This window comes from Rosa rugosa, chromosome 2 (assembly GCF_958449725.1).
Source record: "Rosa rugosa chromosome 2, drRosRugo1.1, whole genome shotgun sequence".
In the NCBI taxonomy this organism is placed as follows: domain Eukaryota; kingdom Viridiplantae; phylum Streptophyta; class Magnoliopsida; order Rosales; family Rosaceae; genus Rosa; species Rosa rugosa.
The window spans coordinates 52,250,589-52,269,477 of record NC_084821.1 but is presented as its reverse complement, the minus strand read 5'-3'; the positions used below and the strand labels follow the sequence as shown (position 1 = coordinate 52,269,477).

At 39.5% G+C, this 18,889-nt stretch overlaps 3 protein-coding genes across 4 annotated transcripts; 2 read left to right on the top strand and 1 right to left on the bottom strand.

The window, feature by feature from the left end:
- The first annotated feature begins 570 nt into the window (after positions 1–570).
- On the top strand, positions 571–6,715 carry LOC133728194 (phosphoenolpyruvate carboxylase, housekeeping isozyme). 2 transcript variants are annotated; one of them, XM_062155602.1, is made up of 11 exons: positions 571–729; positions 1,080–1,268; positions 2,071–2,462; positions 2,625–2,709; positions 2,844–3,066; positions 3,331–3,434; positions 3,549–3,636; positions 4,252–4,406; positions 4,494–5,492; positions 5,579–5,965; positions 6,129–6,715. In XM_062155602.1, exons 2-11 carry the CDS (start codon positions 1,101–1,103, stop codon positions 6,423–6,425), a joined length of 2,898 nt encoding a protein of 965 aa, XP_062011586.1. In that variant the 5' UTR covers positions 571–729; positions 1,080–1,100; the 3' UTR covers positions 6,426–6,715. The 2 variants fall into 2 exon arrangements, with proteins under 2 accessions (XP_062011586.1, XP_062011587.1); XM_062155603.1 differs by having other exon boundaries at positions 672–828.
- A 773-nt stretch (positions 6,716–7,488) lies between these two features.
- On the bottom strand, positions 7,489–9,879 carry LOC133728195 (uncharacterized). Its single transcript, XM_062155604.1, has 4 exons — positions 9,615–9,879; positions 8,410–8,580; positions 8,163–8,278; positions 7,489–8,049 (listed from the first exon to the last, which is right to left on the bottom strand). The coding sequence occupies exons 1-4, from the start codon at positions 9,795–9,797 to the stop codon at positions 7,665–7,667; spliced, it is 855 nt and encodes a 284-aa protein (XP_062011588.1). The 5' UTR covers positions 9,798–9,879; the 3' UTR covers positions 7,489–7,664.
- A 3,322-nt stretch (positions 9,880–13,201) lies between these two features.
- Positions 13,202–17,159, top strand: LOC133728193 (dol-P-Man:Man(6)GlcNAc(2)-PP-Dol alpha-1,2-mannosyltransferase). Its single transcript, XM_062155601.1, has 10 exons — positions 13,202–13,619; positions 14,036–14,123; positions 14,246–14,405; positions 14,522–14,739; positions 14,869–15,164; positions 15,474–15,588; positions 15,682–15,820; positions 16,401–16,597; positions 16,710–16,799; positions 16,876–17,159. Exons 1-10 carry the CDS (start codon positions 13,318–13,320, stop codon positions 17,005–17,007), a joined length of 1,737 nt encoding a protein of 578 aa, XP_062011585.1. The 5' UTR covers positions 13,202–13,317; the 3' UTR covers positions 17,008–17,159.
- Positions 17,160–18,889: the final 1,730 nt, after the last annotated feature.

Here is an 18,889-nt window from a genome sequence, read left to right as displayed (position 1 = left end):
CTTTGCATCAATTCAGTATTCAAAAGTTAAAAATTTACACAATAACTCTTGGAAACTACAAGAACAAATTAAACAACACCAAATATATCAGTTGAGAATCCAAGGTTAGAAAAATAATTATCGAGCTTCATATTTGAGATAATATAAATGATTTGAAGAGTGTTCCAGAGTATTGAAATTCTAAAGTCGAGAGTTGTTGGATTAACTCAGTGTGTGTAGTTACACTACATTCATGAATTTAGAGTTTTAGTACTCTTATAACGCACTATAAAATTTTCGGTGTCTCTATCTCATTTTACTCTTATGTTTTTATTAAGGGTAAAATAATTTAATTTCACCCCCAATCTCCTTCTCCTTAACTTTTGTTTGTGTTTATACCAAAAAAAAAAAAACTCTTGTTTGTGTTGTTCCATTTTGTACAAAAGCAATTTCACGTAGGGAAATTACAACCGTAGACTAACCATTAGAGTATCTTTCTAAGGATATTCCCCATTCCCCGCCAATCAAGAAAAAGAAGAAGAGAGAAGAACTACGTGACTAGACTCATGGCGTCAGTGATTGTGATGTACCCAAACTAATGGACATCGACAAAACCCGAACACTAGTGACTTCTCTCTCTATATAATGTCCCCCTCGGCGCTTCTTTTGGATCTCACAAGTCACACCCCCCCTTTTTCAGTCCTCAGCTTTCGTCTTCTTCACCGTCCTCGGTTGAAATCTAAGATTCAGGTACTCCCAAATTCCCATCTGGGTCCTTCAAAGTTCTTTCACATTTACTAAAAAAAAACCGATCATTCTTCTTCATACAAGCTCTGGTTTTGTAAGAATGTAAGCAACTCATGCCCTGCATTATCTCACACGTGTCGTCTTGTCTTTCCATATTTTCCATTTCATAGTCCCTATTATTGTGGGTCTTGTTCAGGGTTTTTGGCTATTGTTCCTGATTCAATCCGAAATTGGGGGGCTCATTTTTTCTTCTTCTTTCCTTTTGGTCATTTCTGCTTTTGGGTGTTTGCAAGTTTCTGACTTTTCTGTCTTTGTTTCCCTTTTTGGGTTGTTTTTTCATATATATCAAATAGTGAGGAGGCTCAGTGGGAGCAATGGCTAATAGGAGTTTGGAGAAGTTGGCGTCTATAGACGCTCAGCTTCGGGCTCTGGTTCCGGCGAAAGTGAGTGAGGATGACAAGCTTGTTGAGTATGATGCTCTGCTTTTGGATCGGTTTCTGGATATTCTCCAGGATTTGCATGGAGAAGATCTCAGGGAAACGGTGAGTGTTTCAGTTTGATTGGTTTAAATTTTTGGTTTTGATCAGTTGGGGATTGGTTTTGATGAATACCCTTTATGCCAAAAGTTGAAATTCCAATTGGAATTGGTTGCATTTGTGGTTTGTTCATATAAAGCATGGAACTTTACTTGTGAATTCAAGACCCATATCATATAGTTTTGATGGATTTGTGGACTGAGGTTATGCATTTGTTGGATTTTAAGGAAGATCGAAATCTGAAATCTCAGTCTCTGTTGAGAAGTGGATTTTCGATGAAGGCCCCTGTTAATGATATCTTAATAAACAATTAATTTTTTAGGCTTCTTAGTTTGAGATATACAGGTTTGATTTGGTCAATACAAGTGATCCAAAACTCTTGGAGTTCCAATTCCGGGATTGGTTGCTTTTTCTAGTCTATTCTAAAGCATGGAACTGTCGGTGTAACTTCGAAAACGATTTCAATCTTTGTATAAATCATTTTGATTGAGGGATCTTTTGACTGATGGGTGGATTTGTTGGCTTTGATGAATATCCAAAATCATTTTTTTGTTAAAAAGTGGATTTCTGTGAGGACTGGCACTGCTCATGATATCTTAGTCAACAATTCTCTAGGCTTTTATAGCTTGTTTAGTTCATTTAAGAGAGTTTCACAGTATACATTTGAGATCTTCTAGCTTTGGATTTTTGTTTTGGCCTCGTGGCCACATTTGTCATTTGTATGTGCTGAAAGCTACTGTGATGATTGCTATCAGGTGAGCAATTAAGGAATACTTATATAATCTGTTATGTGTTTGTTTTTATACAGGTGCAATCGTGTTATGAGCTTTCTGCTGAATATGAAGGAAAGCATGATCCGCAAAAACTGTCAGAACTTGGAAATGTATTGACAAGTTTGGATCCAGGGGATTCCATTGTTATTGCAAAATCCTTCGCTCACATGCTTAGCTTGGCCAACTTGGCTGAGGAGGTCCAGATTGCTTACCGCAGACGAAACAAACTGAAAAAGGGAGACTTTGCAGATGAAAATTCCGCAACAACTGAGTCAGACATTGAAGAAACTCTCAAGAGGCTTGTGGGGGAATTTAAGAAGTCTCCGGAAGAGGTTTTTGATGCTCTGAAAAATCAGACTGTAGATCTTGTCTTCACTGCTCATCCTACACAATCAGTCCGTAGATCCTTGCTTCAGAAGCATGGAAGGTTTGCTGTCAATCTACTACTCTCTTGCATTGCAGATTCTTATCTCTAAAGATATTTTAATGTTTTTCATTTTCATTAGAAATTTGAGCTTCCCCCTACTAAATTCATGGCTTAGATTCTTATCGCCTTTTTCTCTCTCGTGCACACCACACATGTGTCCAGGATACGGAATTGCTTAACCCAGTTGTATGCCAAAGACATTACTCCAGATGATAAGCAGGAAATTGATGAGGCACTTCAGAGAGAGGTAATATCAGCACCAATTTCGCTTATATATTCTTTATGTACTATCAATTTCTGAAGTCATTGACATGGGCTTTGAAAGTGGAATTTTCTAGCATTTTCCATCTGTCATTTATGTTGGCATTCTAATTCGTGTAGATTCAAGCTGCATTTCGTACGGATGAGATCAGAAGAACAGCTCCGACTCCACAAGATGAGATGAGAGCAGGGATGAGCTACTTTCATGAAACAATCTGGAATGGTGTCCCAAAGTTTCTGCGTCGTGTTGACACAGCTTTGAAGAACATTGGGATTAATGAACGCGTTCCCTACAATGCCCCACTTATTCAATTCTCTTCTTGGATGGGTGGTGATCGCGATGGTATGACCCTTGATCAAACTATGATCATGCATTATGTGCAAATTGTCTTGTAGTGGGAAAAAGAAAAGCAAAAATGACTTCCAGAAATATTCTAAAACACAGTAAAATGTGAAATTGAACATAAAAAAAGTGTTGTTCCTTACCTGATTACACTGTTCCGTACCCTTACGTAGTTATTTTTTTGGGAATAAGCATGATGTACATTGCTAGTTACCATTCCTTCTTTCACCAACTGGGTTCACATTCTTCTGTCATGGGATGCAGGTAATCCAAGAGTAACTCCTGAAGTCACAAGGGATGTGTGCCTTCTGGCTAGAATGATGGCTGCTAACTTGTACTATTCTCAGATAGAGGATCTTATGTTTGAGGTACCTGACAGAGCATCTTGAAATTGTCTATTATGAGCTTCATATACTCGATTAAATGGTTATGTTACTATATTGGTGTCAATACTTAGCTAGTGTCCTTTCTTTTCCTGGCAGTTGTCTATGTGGCGCTGCAATGAGGAACTCCGTGTTCGCGCAGATGTACTTCACAGGTCCTCAAGGAGAGATGCAAAGCACTACATAGGTAATTTATCTACTCTGATATTACTTGGGATAAAAACTAATATCTGATATGAATATAGTGGGTACCATGTTATGACCTTCGCCTACTTATTGGTAGTCGGATAGCTTGGAGGGATTTCTTGTAGCTCAATGCTGCCCATTTAAGCGTTCCCAGATAGTAATGCCCCAGAAACTAGTTTATAGTTGCAATTTTTTCCCCATGCAATAATAAGTTTCTGTAGTCAACAAATAGGATAAAAGGACTATCAGAGTGAGATAACATAATAATACTTTTTTCTTCCTAAAGTGTTTTTTTTTTTTTTTGAAATTTACACTCCCCATTTTACAATCCACACTCCATGTTTCTATTTTTTAGTATCTTCAGTTTTGTCTCTCTGTAGTGTGGATTGTAAAAATGTGATGTTAAGATACTATAAAAGGAAACATGGAGTGTGTATTGTAAAATGGGGAATGTGAATTTCACTCCCTTTTTTTTTTTTTTTTTGGTGAAGATACTTGGGGAGCATATGGATACTCCTTTCTTATGCACTTTTGATTTTCTGTGTGTGTGTCTGTGTTGTCATTTGGTCAGCATTCCAGTTGTTGTGATACTCATTGCCTCTGTTTCTTGATACAGAATTTTGGAAGCAAGTTCCTCCCAACGAACCTTACCGTGTGATTCTTGGTGATATAAGGGATAAGCTTTATCATACACGTGAACGTTCTCGTCAGTTGTTAGCCTGTGGGCACTCTGACATTCCAGAGGAAGCAGTATTGACCAGTGTTGAGGAGGTACTGCCATTTTAGGACATTCACTTCCATTTTTATTTATTTTGGTTAACTGGTTATGGTCCTAACTGAGATTTAAATTATATGTAGTTCTTGGAACCACTCGAACTATGCTATAGATCACTCTGCTCTTGTGGAGATCGGGCAATTGCCGATGGCTCCCTTCTTGATTTCTTAAGGCAAGTTTCTACCTTTGGACTTTCACTTGTGAGACTTGATATTCGGCAAGAATCTGACAGGCACACTGATGTCATCGATGCCATCACAAAGCATCTGGAAATTGGTTCCTATAGAGAATGGTCTGAAGAACGCCGTCAGCAGTGGCTTCTATCTGAACTTAGTGGCAAGCGACCGCTTTTTGGCCCTGATCTTCCAAAAACCGAAGAAATTGCTGATGTTTTGGATACATTACATGTGATAGCAGAACTCCCATCTGACAACTTTGGAGCATACATCATCTCAATGGCAACTGCTCCATCTGATGTCCTTGCAGTTGAACTCCTGCAACGTGAATGTCATGTGAAGAAACCACTGAGAGTCGTTCCACTGTTTGAGAAGCTTGCAGATTTGGAGGCTGCTCCTGCTGCTTTGGCTCGGCTCTTCTCAATTGATTGGTATAGGGAAAGGATCAATGGAAAGCAAGAAGTCATGATTGGGTACTCAGATTCTGGTAAAGATGCAGGGCGTTTTTCAGCTGGCTGGCAGTTATACAAGGCACAGGAGGACCTTATAAAGGTTGCTAAGGATTTTGGTGTGAAGCTAACTATGTTCCATGGTCGTGGTGGGACTGTTGGAAGGGGAGGTGGGCCCACCCATCTTGCTATATTGTCTCAACCACCTGATACTATTCATGGTTCCCTCCGTGTCACTGTCCAAGGTGAAGTTATTGAGCAGTCTTTTGGAGAGGAGCTCTTGTGTTTTAGAACACTCCAGCGTTTCACAGCTGCTACACTAGAGCATGGAATGCATTTCCCAGTTTCACCAAAACCAGAATGGCGTAAACTTATGGATGAAATGGCTGTTGTATCTACAGAGGCCTATCGTTCTATTGTTTTCAAAGAACCCAGATTCGTCGAGTATTTCCGTCTTGTAAGTATATAAGACCTTGCTCTAATCACATTAGTTTTTTACTATGACTATTTTCATCAGAATGACCTTGGAAATATATGATGTAGGCTACACCAGAGCTGGAGTATGGTCGGATGAACATTGGAAGTCGCCCGTCAAAGCGAAAGCCTAGTGGAGGCATTGAGTCACTTCGTGCAATCCCATGGATTTTTGCCTGGACACAAACGAGGTTCCATCTTCCTGTGTGGTTAGGCTTTGGAGAAGCTTTCAAATATGTCATTGCGAAGGACATTAGGAACCTTCACATGCTGCAGGATATGTACAATCAATGGCCGTTCTTTAGGGTCACCATTGATTTGGTTGAAATGGTGTTTGCCAAGGGAAACCCCGGAATTGCTGCTTTGTATGATAAACTCCTTGTTTCAGAAGACCTATGGTCATTCGGAGAGCGATTGAGAGCCGACTATGCAGAAACCCAGAAATATCTCTTGCAGGTAAATCCACATCTTTCAATTATATTTTGAGCAATTCATGAAAATTATTTTGCAGGTTTATATACTGCAAAATTTCTCATGCAGTATTTCACTTGTTTTCTTGGGTCTCGCCAGAAATACACCTCTCTGCATAAATTGACCTTTTGCCTTTTTCTACTTGTAGATTGCTGGACACAAGGATCTTCTTGAAGGGGACCCCCACCTGAAGCAAAGACTCCGACTGCGTGATTCATACATCACCACCCTCAATGTTTGCCAAGCATATACACTGAAAAGGATCCGAGATCCTACCTACCATGTGACTGTGCGACCACATCTGTCCAAGGAGATTACGGAGTCGAACAAACCAGCTGATGAACTTGTGAAGCTGAACCCAACAAGTGAGTACGCCCCTGGTTTGGAGGACACCCTTATCTTGACAATGAAGGGTATTGCAGCTGGCTTGCAGAACACTGGTTAAACGTGTGTCTCTTATGTGTTTCTATGCTTTTTCCCTTTCTGTTTTTCTGCTTTATAGAGATGGGCTGCATCCCATAGACTGAAATCTATATTTACATGAAGTGGATGCCTTTTGATCATCCATCTTAAAGGTCAGATAACTGCTGTTCTACGATCAGATTATGGTGCACAAACATAGTCAGCATTGTTATCGTTACCACAGAAGAAATTGAACTCAATGTTACCGTTTGTTATGCTTAATACAGATGGTGATATGGACTTCATGTTTAATAATTTGGTTCTTTGCCATCAGATCAGTGTCTTCTCTCTTTTTTTCTTTTTTTTTTGTTCCCTTTATTTATCAAATAATCAGATGAGTGACATTCTACAACAGTACAACCTTTTCTCAAAACTTCTGTACACCAAGTAATGTTGGGTTTTTTTATTTTTCTTTCTTTCGGTTCTTTGATGCATATACTTTGACTGACTTGGACAGTTGGACCTGATTTCTGTTTGTAGAAAATAAGATACTGCTTAACCACACCATTTGGGGGATAAAATTTGGAAAACATTTGGTGACTAATGTCATCTATGTGAAAGGATGGATATGTAATGTTCAGGCCTAAAACCTGAAGGTCATGTATCTGCTGACCAATCTTTGGCATCGACAGTTTTTCTGGTGGCTTTTAAAGCTTCTTGATTGTCATTGCCTTCACTCCAATTTGATTTACAAATTAACACATTTAATTCGAGTAATTCCAATCTCCATTTACCGGCACAACTACAGTAGAATTCGTAATGTGTTCATCTTCATAACAGGTGCAAAGCCTGCTTTATAATCAGTCTTTTCCATAAGTTTGAGCAAGTCATTCTGCAGCCAACTTTGGCTGGTGTTGTCAAATGTTATCATCACTTGGTCATAAGATGTAGTCATGATGCTACGTTGCACGATATTGAAAAGAGCAAGTAACAGGCATCCTGTAAATCTCATTTTATCGCATAATTGTCGGCAGAGATGTGAGTCTCAACATATCCGATTGGTACTGCTTCTTTCACCACAGCAAACAATAATGAGCATACTCGTATACTTCCAATACACAATCAAATTCAAATGGATTTGTTCGAGGTTTAATCATATCATTTCCTTTATCAGGTCTTTCCTTTTCAATGCAAGAATGGTGAAATGGAGTGTTCAAAACAGAAAATAGAAACCTGCAATTGCTTTTCCTGTCCAAAAACTCTTTCCATTGGTCCTACATTCCTACCCTGAGACAACAAATTTAGTTTTTATAGGCATTTTGGATCCAGCTATAGTAATAGCCCTTCTGGCTACATTTTCTGCTACTCCGCTCACTTCATAAAGTATTCTGCCCGGTAAAACAACAGCCACCATATGCGAGACAGCTCCTTTCCCCTTGCCCATACGTACTTCTGTAGGCTTTGCTGTAACTGGTTTGTCTGAAATTACTCGTACCCATATTTTCCCTCCGCCACGTGCATTTCGTGACATTGCTCTCCGCCCTGCTTCTATTTGTCTAGCTGTGATCCAAGCAGGTTCAAGCGCTTGAAGACCATATTTACCAAAGCTGATACGATTACCTCGGCAAGATAGTCCTTTCATTCTTCCCTTGCGCTGTTTTTTGAATCTGACCACATACAGAAACAAAACCATCTGATCAACAAAGGGAGGTGATATAATGGAAAGAACAGCAGCATTACCAAACTAGTAAGTCAACATGTCTATCCTTTGAAAACTGACCCTCCACTTTTGCCACCAGGTTGAGCTGAATAGTGAGCATAGTTTTTCCCTACACCAACCCCACCAAACAACCCAATATTTCCTCTTCTTTGGTATGGTGCAAGAAAGTCAACAACCTGTGCATGAACCAAGAAATATAAGTATACTGAAAGTAGAGTACCCAAGCACAGGCCCAAAGGGGAGCAGGAAAGCAATCACAACATTAAATGCTATTAAAAATGAACATTTGAAAGGATAATAATAAGACCTTAGTTCTAGTAGCAAGGGTCTGTTGGACAGAAGGCACATGAATAGCTTGGGCAGAAGAGATGGAACGCTTGTAGGTTGTTCTAAGTCCTCCAAGATAAGTAGCTGCAGTAGCTTGGTATCGAACAGTAGATGGGATACGGCCAAGCAAAGCAGGCACCTCTGAGTTAGTCTGCAGAATGGCGAGTAAGGTTCAATAGTTCTTCAACAAGTTGGGAAAAGAAAAAATGTTGTCTAAAGAGAAGTGCATCAACTGATGTAAATCAGGTCAATGAAGACACGGGAAAAATCTAATGGCTAACCATCAATATACAACTTGATCCATACACATCATATATAGAAAATCAAAGCTTTCAGCAAAAGAAGCCCGTGTTGATCAATGCGCTGAAAGATTGTGTACCGAACAGCACAAAACAGCAATACCACCTAGATTTTGAAATTCTGGACACCAACTCATTAGTCAATCAAAACTTAAACCATTTAAATCCATACAAGCACCAAACTGCACCACTTTAGTATTGAACATAATTAAAACACTAACAGTTCTTATCAAATCTAATGCAACAAGTCCTCGTAAAGCCAAACCAGCAAGCACAGCCCGAAAACAGTAAAGCCCTATGGCCCCCCTAACCTTGAACTAAAGGCATCCGGACTAACCCTAGTCAGGGAAGACAAGTGTATAAAAATAAAAGCTGACAATCAGTGTGCAACTTGATCCCTGCCTTTCGACAGAAGAGGCCAGAAACGTCGATCAATCAACTGAAAAATCATTTGCACTGGACAGAACAAAACGGCAACAACACATAAATCAAGCAAAGTCAAAGCATACCTTCATACAAGCACAAAATCAACACTTTTTAACACCAACCATCATTAGAGCCTGACATCTCTTATCAAAGTCTAATGGCAACATCATCCCGGAATCGACATATGCAAGACCTATTAGCTAATAAAATCAATGTACAACTTGATCCCCACACAACGTAACAAGCAAGACTAAAGCTTTTCAACACCAGAAGCCAGAAATGCGGATCAATCAGCTGAACAATACAATGCGTACCATACAGAACAGCACAGTAACCAATCAAAGTTCAATTCATTTCAACTACTAAAGCCCTAAAATTTCTTAATGGCAAGCATGTCCTAACCAGCAATCTAATGGAAACCACCACAAATTACATAAATAAAGTGAATTTGGGAGCTTACGATGATAGAAGAAGAGGCGTGGAGCATGCGGCGGCCGGTAAGAAGAGCATTCCGGAGGAGGTGGGCGTACGGCGAAGCGGGGGGAGGCGATTGCGAGGGGGTTGATAGGGTAGGGTTATGGTTTGAGATCGAAAATCTGGAAGGGGATCGGAGAAGAGGGGTTAAGAGCCGACGCGAAGCCATTTTTGTTGGGGTTTAGAGAAGACTGAGGACTGGTTTGGTTTCTTTCTTCAGCCACTGTGAGAGCAATTAGTACTTTTTTTTTGTAATTTTAAGAGAAAATTTGGGGCCATATGTACAAATAGGCTCACATTTTTCATTTTTGAGACCTTATTTTCTTCTTCGGCCAAACCATAAAAATGAGTTTTTTGGGAGCCGAAATTAAAATGACTGATTCAAAATTTGACAAAAAAATAAATGTTTTCGATCTTATGAGAAAAAAATATCTTTATTGAACGCTTCAGAATTACATAGTTGTCTAATTATTCTTCAATCTTCAAACAAGATTGACTCCTCTTTCGAAGATCTTTCAACGTCTTTGGTCCTTCTTTCCCTAATGATCTTTTGGTTTCACTATTTTTCAGTAGTTCACTTCAAAGCGCAAGTGCTATCCTTTTTGTCACTTGTGCTTGCTTTTCACTCTCAAGGCAGCGGTCTTTTTCTTCTACAAAAGCACAGTAAACAAAATAATTTTATTTATAAATTATTAAATATTTTAACACAAGCTTTTAATTTTTACCAAAATTTTTAGGGTTTCTCTATGCAACTTATCGTCCATTCGTCCGTAATCACTTTGTTGAGATTGATGATCCATCTTTTTGGCATCTCATGTGATACTAATTTCATCTCTAATACTAAGGCCACGTTTGGTTCGCGGAAAGTAAGCATCAGGAAAGGAAACTTGTTCTTTTCCTGCGTTTGGGATGCAAAAGGAAATGAAATCATTTCCTGAAGGAAGGGAAAATAAAAGTGAAAGTGGTTCCTTCCAAACCCCAAAGGAATCACTTTCCCCCCTTCTTTCCTTGCATTTATTACTCACAACATATTTTTTTATTACATTATTTATCAACTTTTTAACAACTTTCCTGATAACTTTCCTTACGTTACCAAACATCGGAATGGAAAGTTGTTGGGAAATTTCATTTCCCTTCCCATGGGAAAGACAAAGGAATTATTTTCCTTTCCGTGAACCAAACGAGGCCTAAGAGTTTTTGGTGGAAAACCAACGAAGTATTGTATTATTTTAGGTGGTTTCTCATCAAACTATTGCATCCTCTGGTAGGAGACTACTAAAAGTCATGTACTAGTTTTGGGACTTACCACAATAAGATTGGAAACAGTGATTCACACCAAGTGACGTGGTTTACTGTAAAATATGGCTGAAATTACCCATTTTTCTCAATAAAATTCAATTGTAATCAACCACAGTATTTTTCTTCCTTTTTCTCACTCTCCTTAGCAACTCTTCTATCCAATTGCTTTATCTCGGCCTTCGGTGACTCTTAAGCATGAGAAGCATTACAAGTAGTCACTCCTTTCAAATTTAGTTTATGCTACTAGACTGCAAGTGCAAGGTGAAATAGCTTGATGGTTAATACGTTGAGACGTGCTCGTCTAACGATTCTATTAATATTTTATTTTAGTTGCTTAACGATATTTTAATATTTTGAATAGTTAAAGTTTTTTTTTTGATCGAAATAGGTCAGCCCTTTCATTAAGTTCAGCAAGCAGTACAAAAACGAAACACCCCTATGGGGTCGACAGAAAGCAATCGTTCCTTAGAACCTCATGACACCCTATTCTAGAAGAATAAAATCTCAACAAATCCCGAGTACACCCACCTTTTAGGAAATCCACGCACCATTATTCTAACAAAAACCAAGAAACCTCAAAGCAGACATAAATGGGAAACAACTAAAGCTCTGGTTTTTGCGACCCAAACAAAAATTTAAATGTTACTATGGGCCCTAGAGCCCCATTCCCGCCAAAAGCAACCCACAGTCCAGTTGGAATCCCAGATAGCCCAACTTATCAAGCCGTCAACTGCCAGCCCGTATACACCTCCACCTCTGTGAAACCCAACCTTAGAGATCCCAAAGCAAGGAGCCCAACCACGGTCATCCCAGCAGGAGGACAAGACGGCCTTAAAGGCATTGTGGGCCCGAAGCCACCCAATCCTAAAGCCCACAGAGAGGCCCACATCCAGAACCTCCCAGTTGGAGGCCCAATTCGGAAAAACCCTGGCAGCATCCACTCTTGCATCGCCGCCTCCACACAGCTTGCTGCAGCCATCGCCGACGACCACCTCACCTCCTTCACCATTGCTACCAGCGCCGCTTCTGTTAACAGCCAAGCCGCCGAGGTCCTCACCACCATCATCATCACCAAAAGCAGGGCTTCCAACCCTAGATGAATGACCTCCTTCCTCCATAGAACTACCGTCGCCGCCATAGGAACCACCGCACCAGATGTCGAGACCATAAGGGAAGCCCCTACCACTGAGGTCGTCGTGACCACCAGAAGCAACCGAGCAGCACATCAACCCAATCCAGACCAAAAAATCCACAATCGGGTCTAATCCAGATCCTCCAGCACCACCATAGCAAACCAGTTCCTCCATAACCACCATAGCAAAAGAGAGGTCGTTTGACAACCACTTGAGACACGAACCGCCCAGAGGACGACTCCTATCCAAACTTGAAGCAAAGTGACACCGTTGAGACCTGCCGCTGCCACTAAGAAGATGATTAGGAAGGAGGGCACTGCCACCCTTCGGAATCCAAGGTACATAGTGCTGTCGAGACCTGCCTCCGACACCACCCAGAAAAGGAGTAGGAAAGGAGGCAACGCCATCCTTCCAGATCCACAGAGCAAGACCACCACCAAACAAAGTTGAACGCAGTCGAGATACCTCTCTTGCGAGAGTCAGGAGAAAGCGACGATGAGTATAGCCCGCGCCACCAACAACATCACAATCGGAGAGCCCGGGTGTTGATTTTGAAGTAGCAGCGCCGCCACCAATCAACGCCAATAGTAACCCTAAGGTTTCTCTCACGAGAGAAAACGAGAGCATTTTTTGCATTTGTTCATTCATGAATAGTTAAAGTTTATTCTGTTGGGAACAAAGTTAAACTCATACATCTCTTAAGTATTAAATTTTGAAAATGTGAACAGTAAAATTCATTCAATATGCAGGGAATACAACAAATATTGATTAATCGAATAATTTATTTCTATGCAATTTCAGTTTGCACTCTAGAACTTCTACTTTTCCAATCTCAATACATCCATGCAGTATTAGAATTTTAAAAATGTGAACCGTTCAATTTAACATGAACATGGTGCAGGACTGATTGAATTAATCGCTTCTCCAACGCTCCCAAGCACTTTAAAAGCTTTCAAAGGATACCCTAAACACAAATTATTATTGGCAAATTTATTTTCACAAAGGAGAGTCTCAAAAGAAAAGATAACTCTAAAATTTCTCCCTTTCAAAAAAAAAAAAAAAAAAATTTTAAAAAAAAAAAAAAAATGAAAGACAAAAAGCTGACCTTGAGAGGTAGTTTTTTTAGTCTGTAAAGTCTGAAGTTTCAATCTTTAACTTCTTTTGAAGGTAAAGAAGCGAGCATCAAACACATTCCCCCACCCAAGTCCTCCAGAAACCCAACAGACTCCACTCGACTACACCCCTTCACCGATCACCATGGCCCTTTCAACCAGGCAGAGACGTCCTCAACCGTCCGATCCTTCATCTTCATCGTCGCCGTCGCCGTCGCCGTCGCCGTCGCCGTCTGTATCCTACACCAAAGTCGACAAGCAAGGCAAATCAGGTGGCGTCGGGGTTGAGAAGGGCTTCAGTTGGTTCGTTCCGCTCTTGGCTTTGGGTATGCTAAGATACATGAGCGCCACATCCAACATCATTCACGACTGCGATGAGGTCTTTAACTATTGGGAGCCTCTGCATTACCTTCTCTACAAATCTGGCTTCCAAACTTGGGAATACAGGTAGAACCCTTTTCATCCTTCTTTGGGTTTATCTCCAAATTTCATTTCTTTCTTGTATAATTTGTTAGTCTTTAAATATCTTGAATTTGTATTTTGAGGTTGCAAATGTTGTTTTTGGATGCCACATAGTAAACTTATTGGTGATTAATTGTGCTGTACAAGTTTATGTGCTTCTTATGACTGATTGTGAATCTCGGGGTTTTAGTTGTTGCATTTCGATTCTTACTAAGGAACATTGTAATCAGGAGAACCTAGTGGCTTGATAATAGACATTTCGATTAGCATATGATTGGTGGAACTAGATGGTCATCATTAACTATAGAGGACTTTTGTAGGTCACTAATTTATTTTGTAAATTTCGTTTTGAGTGTTATCACTGTCTAATGTTGGTTCTTATTGCAATATGCATCGTGCAGTTCTCAGTTTGCACTCAGGTCGTATTTGTACATTCTTTTCCATGAGTTGGTGGGTCGACCGGCTTCCTTGTTGTTTGGAGAGGAAAAAGTAAGAACTTTGTGCGTGCCTTTTGAACTGTTTTTTTCTTTCTTTCTCATGTTTGTTGAGATTTTGTTTTATGGTCTTGATTTTTGTGCAATTCTTCTGAACCAAATTGTTGTTGATTACAGGTGAGGGTATTTTATGCTGTCAGGATCTTTCTTGGTCTCATTTCTGTTATCACTGAAACCATTCTGGTTTATGCTCTGTCAAGAAAGTATGGAAAACGTCTTTCCTCGTATACACTTGCCATGCTATGCTTAACCAGCGGTTGTTTCTTTGCTAGTACAAGTGCGTGGCCCTTGTTCTTCTTGCCCAGCTTTTTATTTTTGTTCTTTCCAGGTGTTATTTCACTTGCTTGTCTTGAGGTAGTTGTTCAATGAAATAATGATTCTTTGTAATGCCAGGTTTCTTGCCAAGTTCGTTCTCTATGTATGCCGTCTCTCTTTCATCGGGGCTGTTTCTTCTAGACAAACCTGCCATGGCAGTTTCAGTTGCAGCTGCTGGTGTAATCCTTGGCTGGCCTTTCTCAATCTTGGTTTTTCTGCCCCTCACATTCTATTCTCTGGCTAGAAAATTCAAACAAGCATTTATTGCTGGGGCTGCCACCTCTATTGTTGTTCTTGTAAGTTACTCGTTACTAATTTTTGTTTGATATGCAATGTACATGCCTGTACTCGAGCACTTGGCACACAAAAATAGTTAAAAATTCTCATTTAGTTATGCTTATGCCTATACATTTGAATTCTTTCAGGCACTGTCGGTTCTCGTTGACTACAGCTACTACAGAAGATGGACATCATCTGTGTTAAACTTATTGATCTACAATGTTGCAGGAGGTGGTGAGAGCCATTTGTATGGAACTGAAGGACCGCTCTTTTATCTACGGAATGGGTTTAACAATTTTAACTTCTGTTTTGTACTTGCATTGATGTTTCTGGTAATGCTGCCAATCGCAAAGAAAAAGTATGCCCCTGACCTGCTGATTGTGGTCTCGCCTATATATATTTGGTTGGCGTTTATGTCTCTGCAGCCACATAAAGAAGAAAGGTTAGACAGACTAATCTTTCCTTAAAGGACATTTTGTCATGTCTTGTATCAATTCAATTGACTGAATGGGTGGCTTAAAAGAATTATATGGTGCAAGAACTTAGAAAATGAAATTTAGTTTCTTTATGTAATTATTTTATGTAATTAAAGTTAGATATTAAATGGCTGGAAGTTGGATATTTACACTGAAAAATGCAGTGTTTTTGATTTAGTTTGTGCGTTTCCATTTTTTATTTTTTTTATTGTTAAGGTTCATTATTTGTAGGTTAGTTGGGAGTGATAATTAGTTAACTCAATTCTTCATTGCAGGTTTCTTTATCCGATATATCCACTAATTTGTGTCGCTGCTTCAGCTGTTATTGAGAGCTTTCCTGATGTTTTTCGATCCAAGTATAATCCCCATGACAATTCTATATTGGTTATGGTGAGTATATCCTATATTCCATCTAACTTTGTTATATTACCTTTACCAACTGCTTCTCTATGGTCATCATACTATTGTTGTTTGTTCATGTAGACTGCAAAGATTCTTAGGCCAGTGGTTCTTAGTCTTATTCTGTGTGCTTCGCATGCTCGAACGTTTTCACTGATTAATGGATATTCTGCTCCAATAGAGATTTACAAGCTTTTGGAGCATCATGAAGATGCAGGACCAGGTGAGAATCAGTATATTTGCTACTTCAGTTTTATTGACCTCAAAAGTGCATTGTTGACAAAATTCTATAAATTTTCTGTTCACAGTCATTGTAAATGAACATGGCTTCTTATTGTATAATTTACATAAGAAAGTATAAAACTCATGTTGCAATTTTGCTTGGAGAACAATAATAAACATGCCTTCTCTGCTAACCAGAATGCAAATGTCCCCTTTTTTAGTCTGAAGAATGCCAATGTCTTGTATATAATATAATTTGATATATTCTAAAGATGTTCGGTTTGCTACTCTGACATTCGTTTTGCCCATATAACCTAGATTATATACTCCACTTTTTTTCGAACTTGTGTTTCTTGTGGCAGTTCTTAAACTGATTGACGAGGTAGTTTTTGATTGCTGTTGACCCTATCTGTCTGTTTGTCTGTACTACTCTGCACTTAACTAGCAAGGATTAATCGCCTTAATAGTCGGTAATATCATAGTTTTTCTGAGGCATGGCTCTCCATCAATAGGTAGACCATGCAATTATAGAAAGATAAAAGATCACTTAAATTTCTTATATTTTACTTTCTGAATGTCAGGTTCTGTACTTTGTGTTGGAAGTGAATGGCACCGTTTCCCATCATCCTTCTTTGTTCCTGATTATGTGGGAGAGGTCCGTTGGATAGATGATGGGTTCCGAGGACTCCTTCCATTCCCATTCAATTCTACGTTGGGTGGAACAGCAGCGGCCCCACCATATCTTAACAATAAGAACAAAGCGTCTGACGAGCAATATGTAATTCACTCTTCTTTGAGCTAGTTTAAAATTAAAATGCTCTATGCTGATGAGTTTTTGTCTTGAAAATTTATTGTTTTCATTAAAAATTGACCTATTATCTATGTTACAGCTCCGGGATCTTGAACATTGTACATTCCTTGTTGAGCTCGAGCTTAGTCGACCCTTCCCTTCTCGTGGGAGTGACTCTTCAACTTGGGAGGTAAATATTGGTCTTCTGTCGTACTTCCTCCTCCTTGGGTTGATATGTGCTGAGTTTTGTTTTCTGCTAAATTTAGGTGATTGCAGCATTGCCTTACCTGGACCGGGAGCTATCGCCTGCCAAGTACCGCTCATTTTTCATCCCATATGTGTGGATGCACAAGAATATATTTGGCATGTACAAGCTTCTTAGAAGAATACCGAAATGAAGGGGGATGTATTAGTAGGTTAAACGTTCTGACAGAATTAGATTCTGAACCAGCATGAGTTTTAACATTTTACTGAGACGTTAACGTAACCCTCTTTCGAAAAGGAACACTCACTTTTAATGATATAGTTTTAACTGTTCTTTTAGGTAGGACTTCCTAGTCTGTACGCATGTAGTTACTTCGTCGGTTTCTTTCATGTATTATTGCTACTAAAATCGCCAACAAATTCAATAGAGAACAAAACCAATCATCCAAGAATGTTCAATTTGCTTGATTGTAATTTGGTATACACAACTGTGTAATAATTCACATTTGGTAAAACAAGACCGCATCACACACTGTACTCGTAAGTTTGTCACCCAAGTAAATACCGATGCTGCATCATCTGCTTTTTTTGATATTCTTTCAGCTGTCTTCGGCTCCATTTCTTTCCAATTTCTTGTCATCATCCATCAATCTACTCCATTCCTCTTCAGAATCGAGTGACACGGATTCAGTACCGGAAAGTTGTAATTCTTCACTCCACAAAATCCGAATCCCCTGTTCCATATTTGCACTAATATTGTCTGATTCCTGGGTAAAATTCACATATACCTCCAGTGTCTCAATCACCACTTGTAGCCCTATGAGTTTTCTCTCACAATGATTCAGACCAGACTCCACTAAAGAAAGGGGTACACTTGCATTTGGAGAACTCAGAAGAGCATTTAAACTAAGAAGCTCTGTCATGAATCGATCAAGGACTTTGTCAACTCCATAAAATTCTATAAGGAGCTTGAATTGATCATTGATTACCCTCTGATCCTTCAACTTGTCTGGTTCGTTCCTCTCTCTCAGCTCCTTGTATGTCATCTTCAATACAGTAAAAATCTTCTTGACTATCACACTATTCTGATCATCTGCAATCAATCCCTTCATCGAAGCACCAAACTTTACCAACTTTGTGATTACCTTCTCCGGTTCCTTCAAAGACACCAAGAACAAGAATCGAGCCAGCAGGTAAGAGAGCTTATATCCAAGTTCAAATACTCTATCCTTCTTCTCATCCAGAATCCTCCATTTTGAATCATGCTGATTCCGAAAACAGCCTTTCAGCAACTCCACAAGAAAGGAATTCGTTGTTTTCTGACCAGCCTTGATAGCTAAGTTCTTCTTTAGTTCTTTTTCACTTCCTCCAACCTTCTCTTCATCATGAATCTTAAAAGGAGCAGGCATTAGTTCCAAGGAATCTGCACTTCCAATCATGGCAGCTGCATCATCAGCCGCTGCGTCTTCACGACATATAGCTAGCAAGTCATGCCACACTTGTTCGAAACAGCCCTTACGAGAAGAACCATGATTGATCATGTATGACAATTTCTTTCTTGGAGAGCACGGAAGTTGCACCAGCTTGGTGTTCAAAGCCCTGGTTATGTGCGAGAGGGAACAAAGTCCATGCTCAACTCGAGTTAGGAGTCATGGTTCATAAGGTTTTATCTCATAAGGCACGTTGGATATCCACATCCTATATGGATATTAATTAAAGTTGCATGGGGAAAAATGAAACTAAAAGGGTTTTTGACCAAAAGCACCAAAATGAGAATCTGTTATTGTAATCTCCAATGGTGTTCAATATTTGTGTATACATGTTGGCACATATGGAAGTGGAGGAATAAAATGGTGTTTGATGAGGGGTTTCACTATCCTTTTAATCCTGGGAAAGTTGTTATTGATTCTGCCAGGGAATGGAAATCTGCTAATACTTTCAAGGCTCAACAGTCCAGTAAAACTTCTGTTAGTTTGTTGTGGAAGAAACCTCATGAGCATTACTTTAAATTAAATGTTGATGGTGCTAGAAATCTTAATGGGAAAATTGGTGTTGGTGGTGTCTTGAGAGATTTCA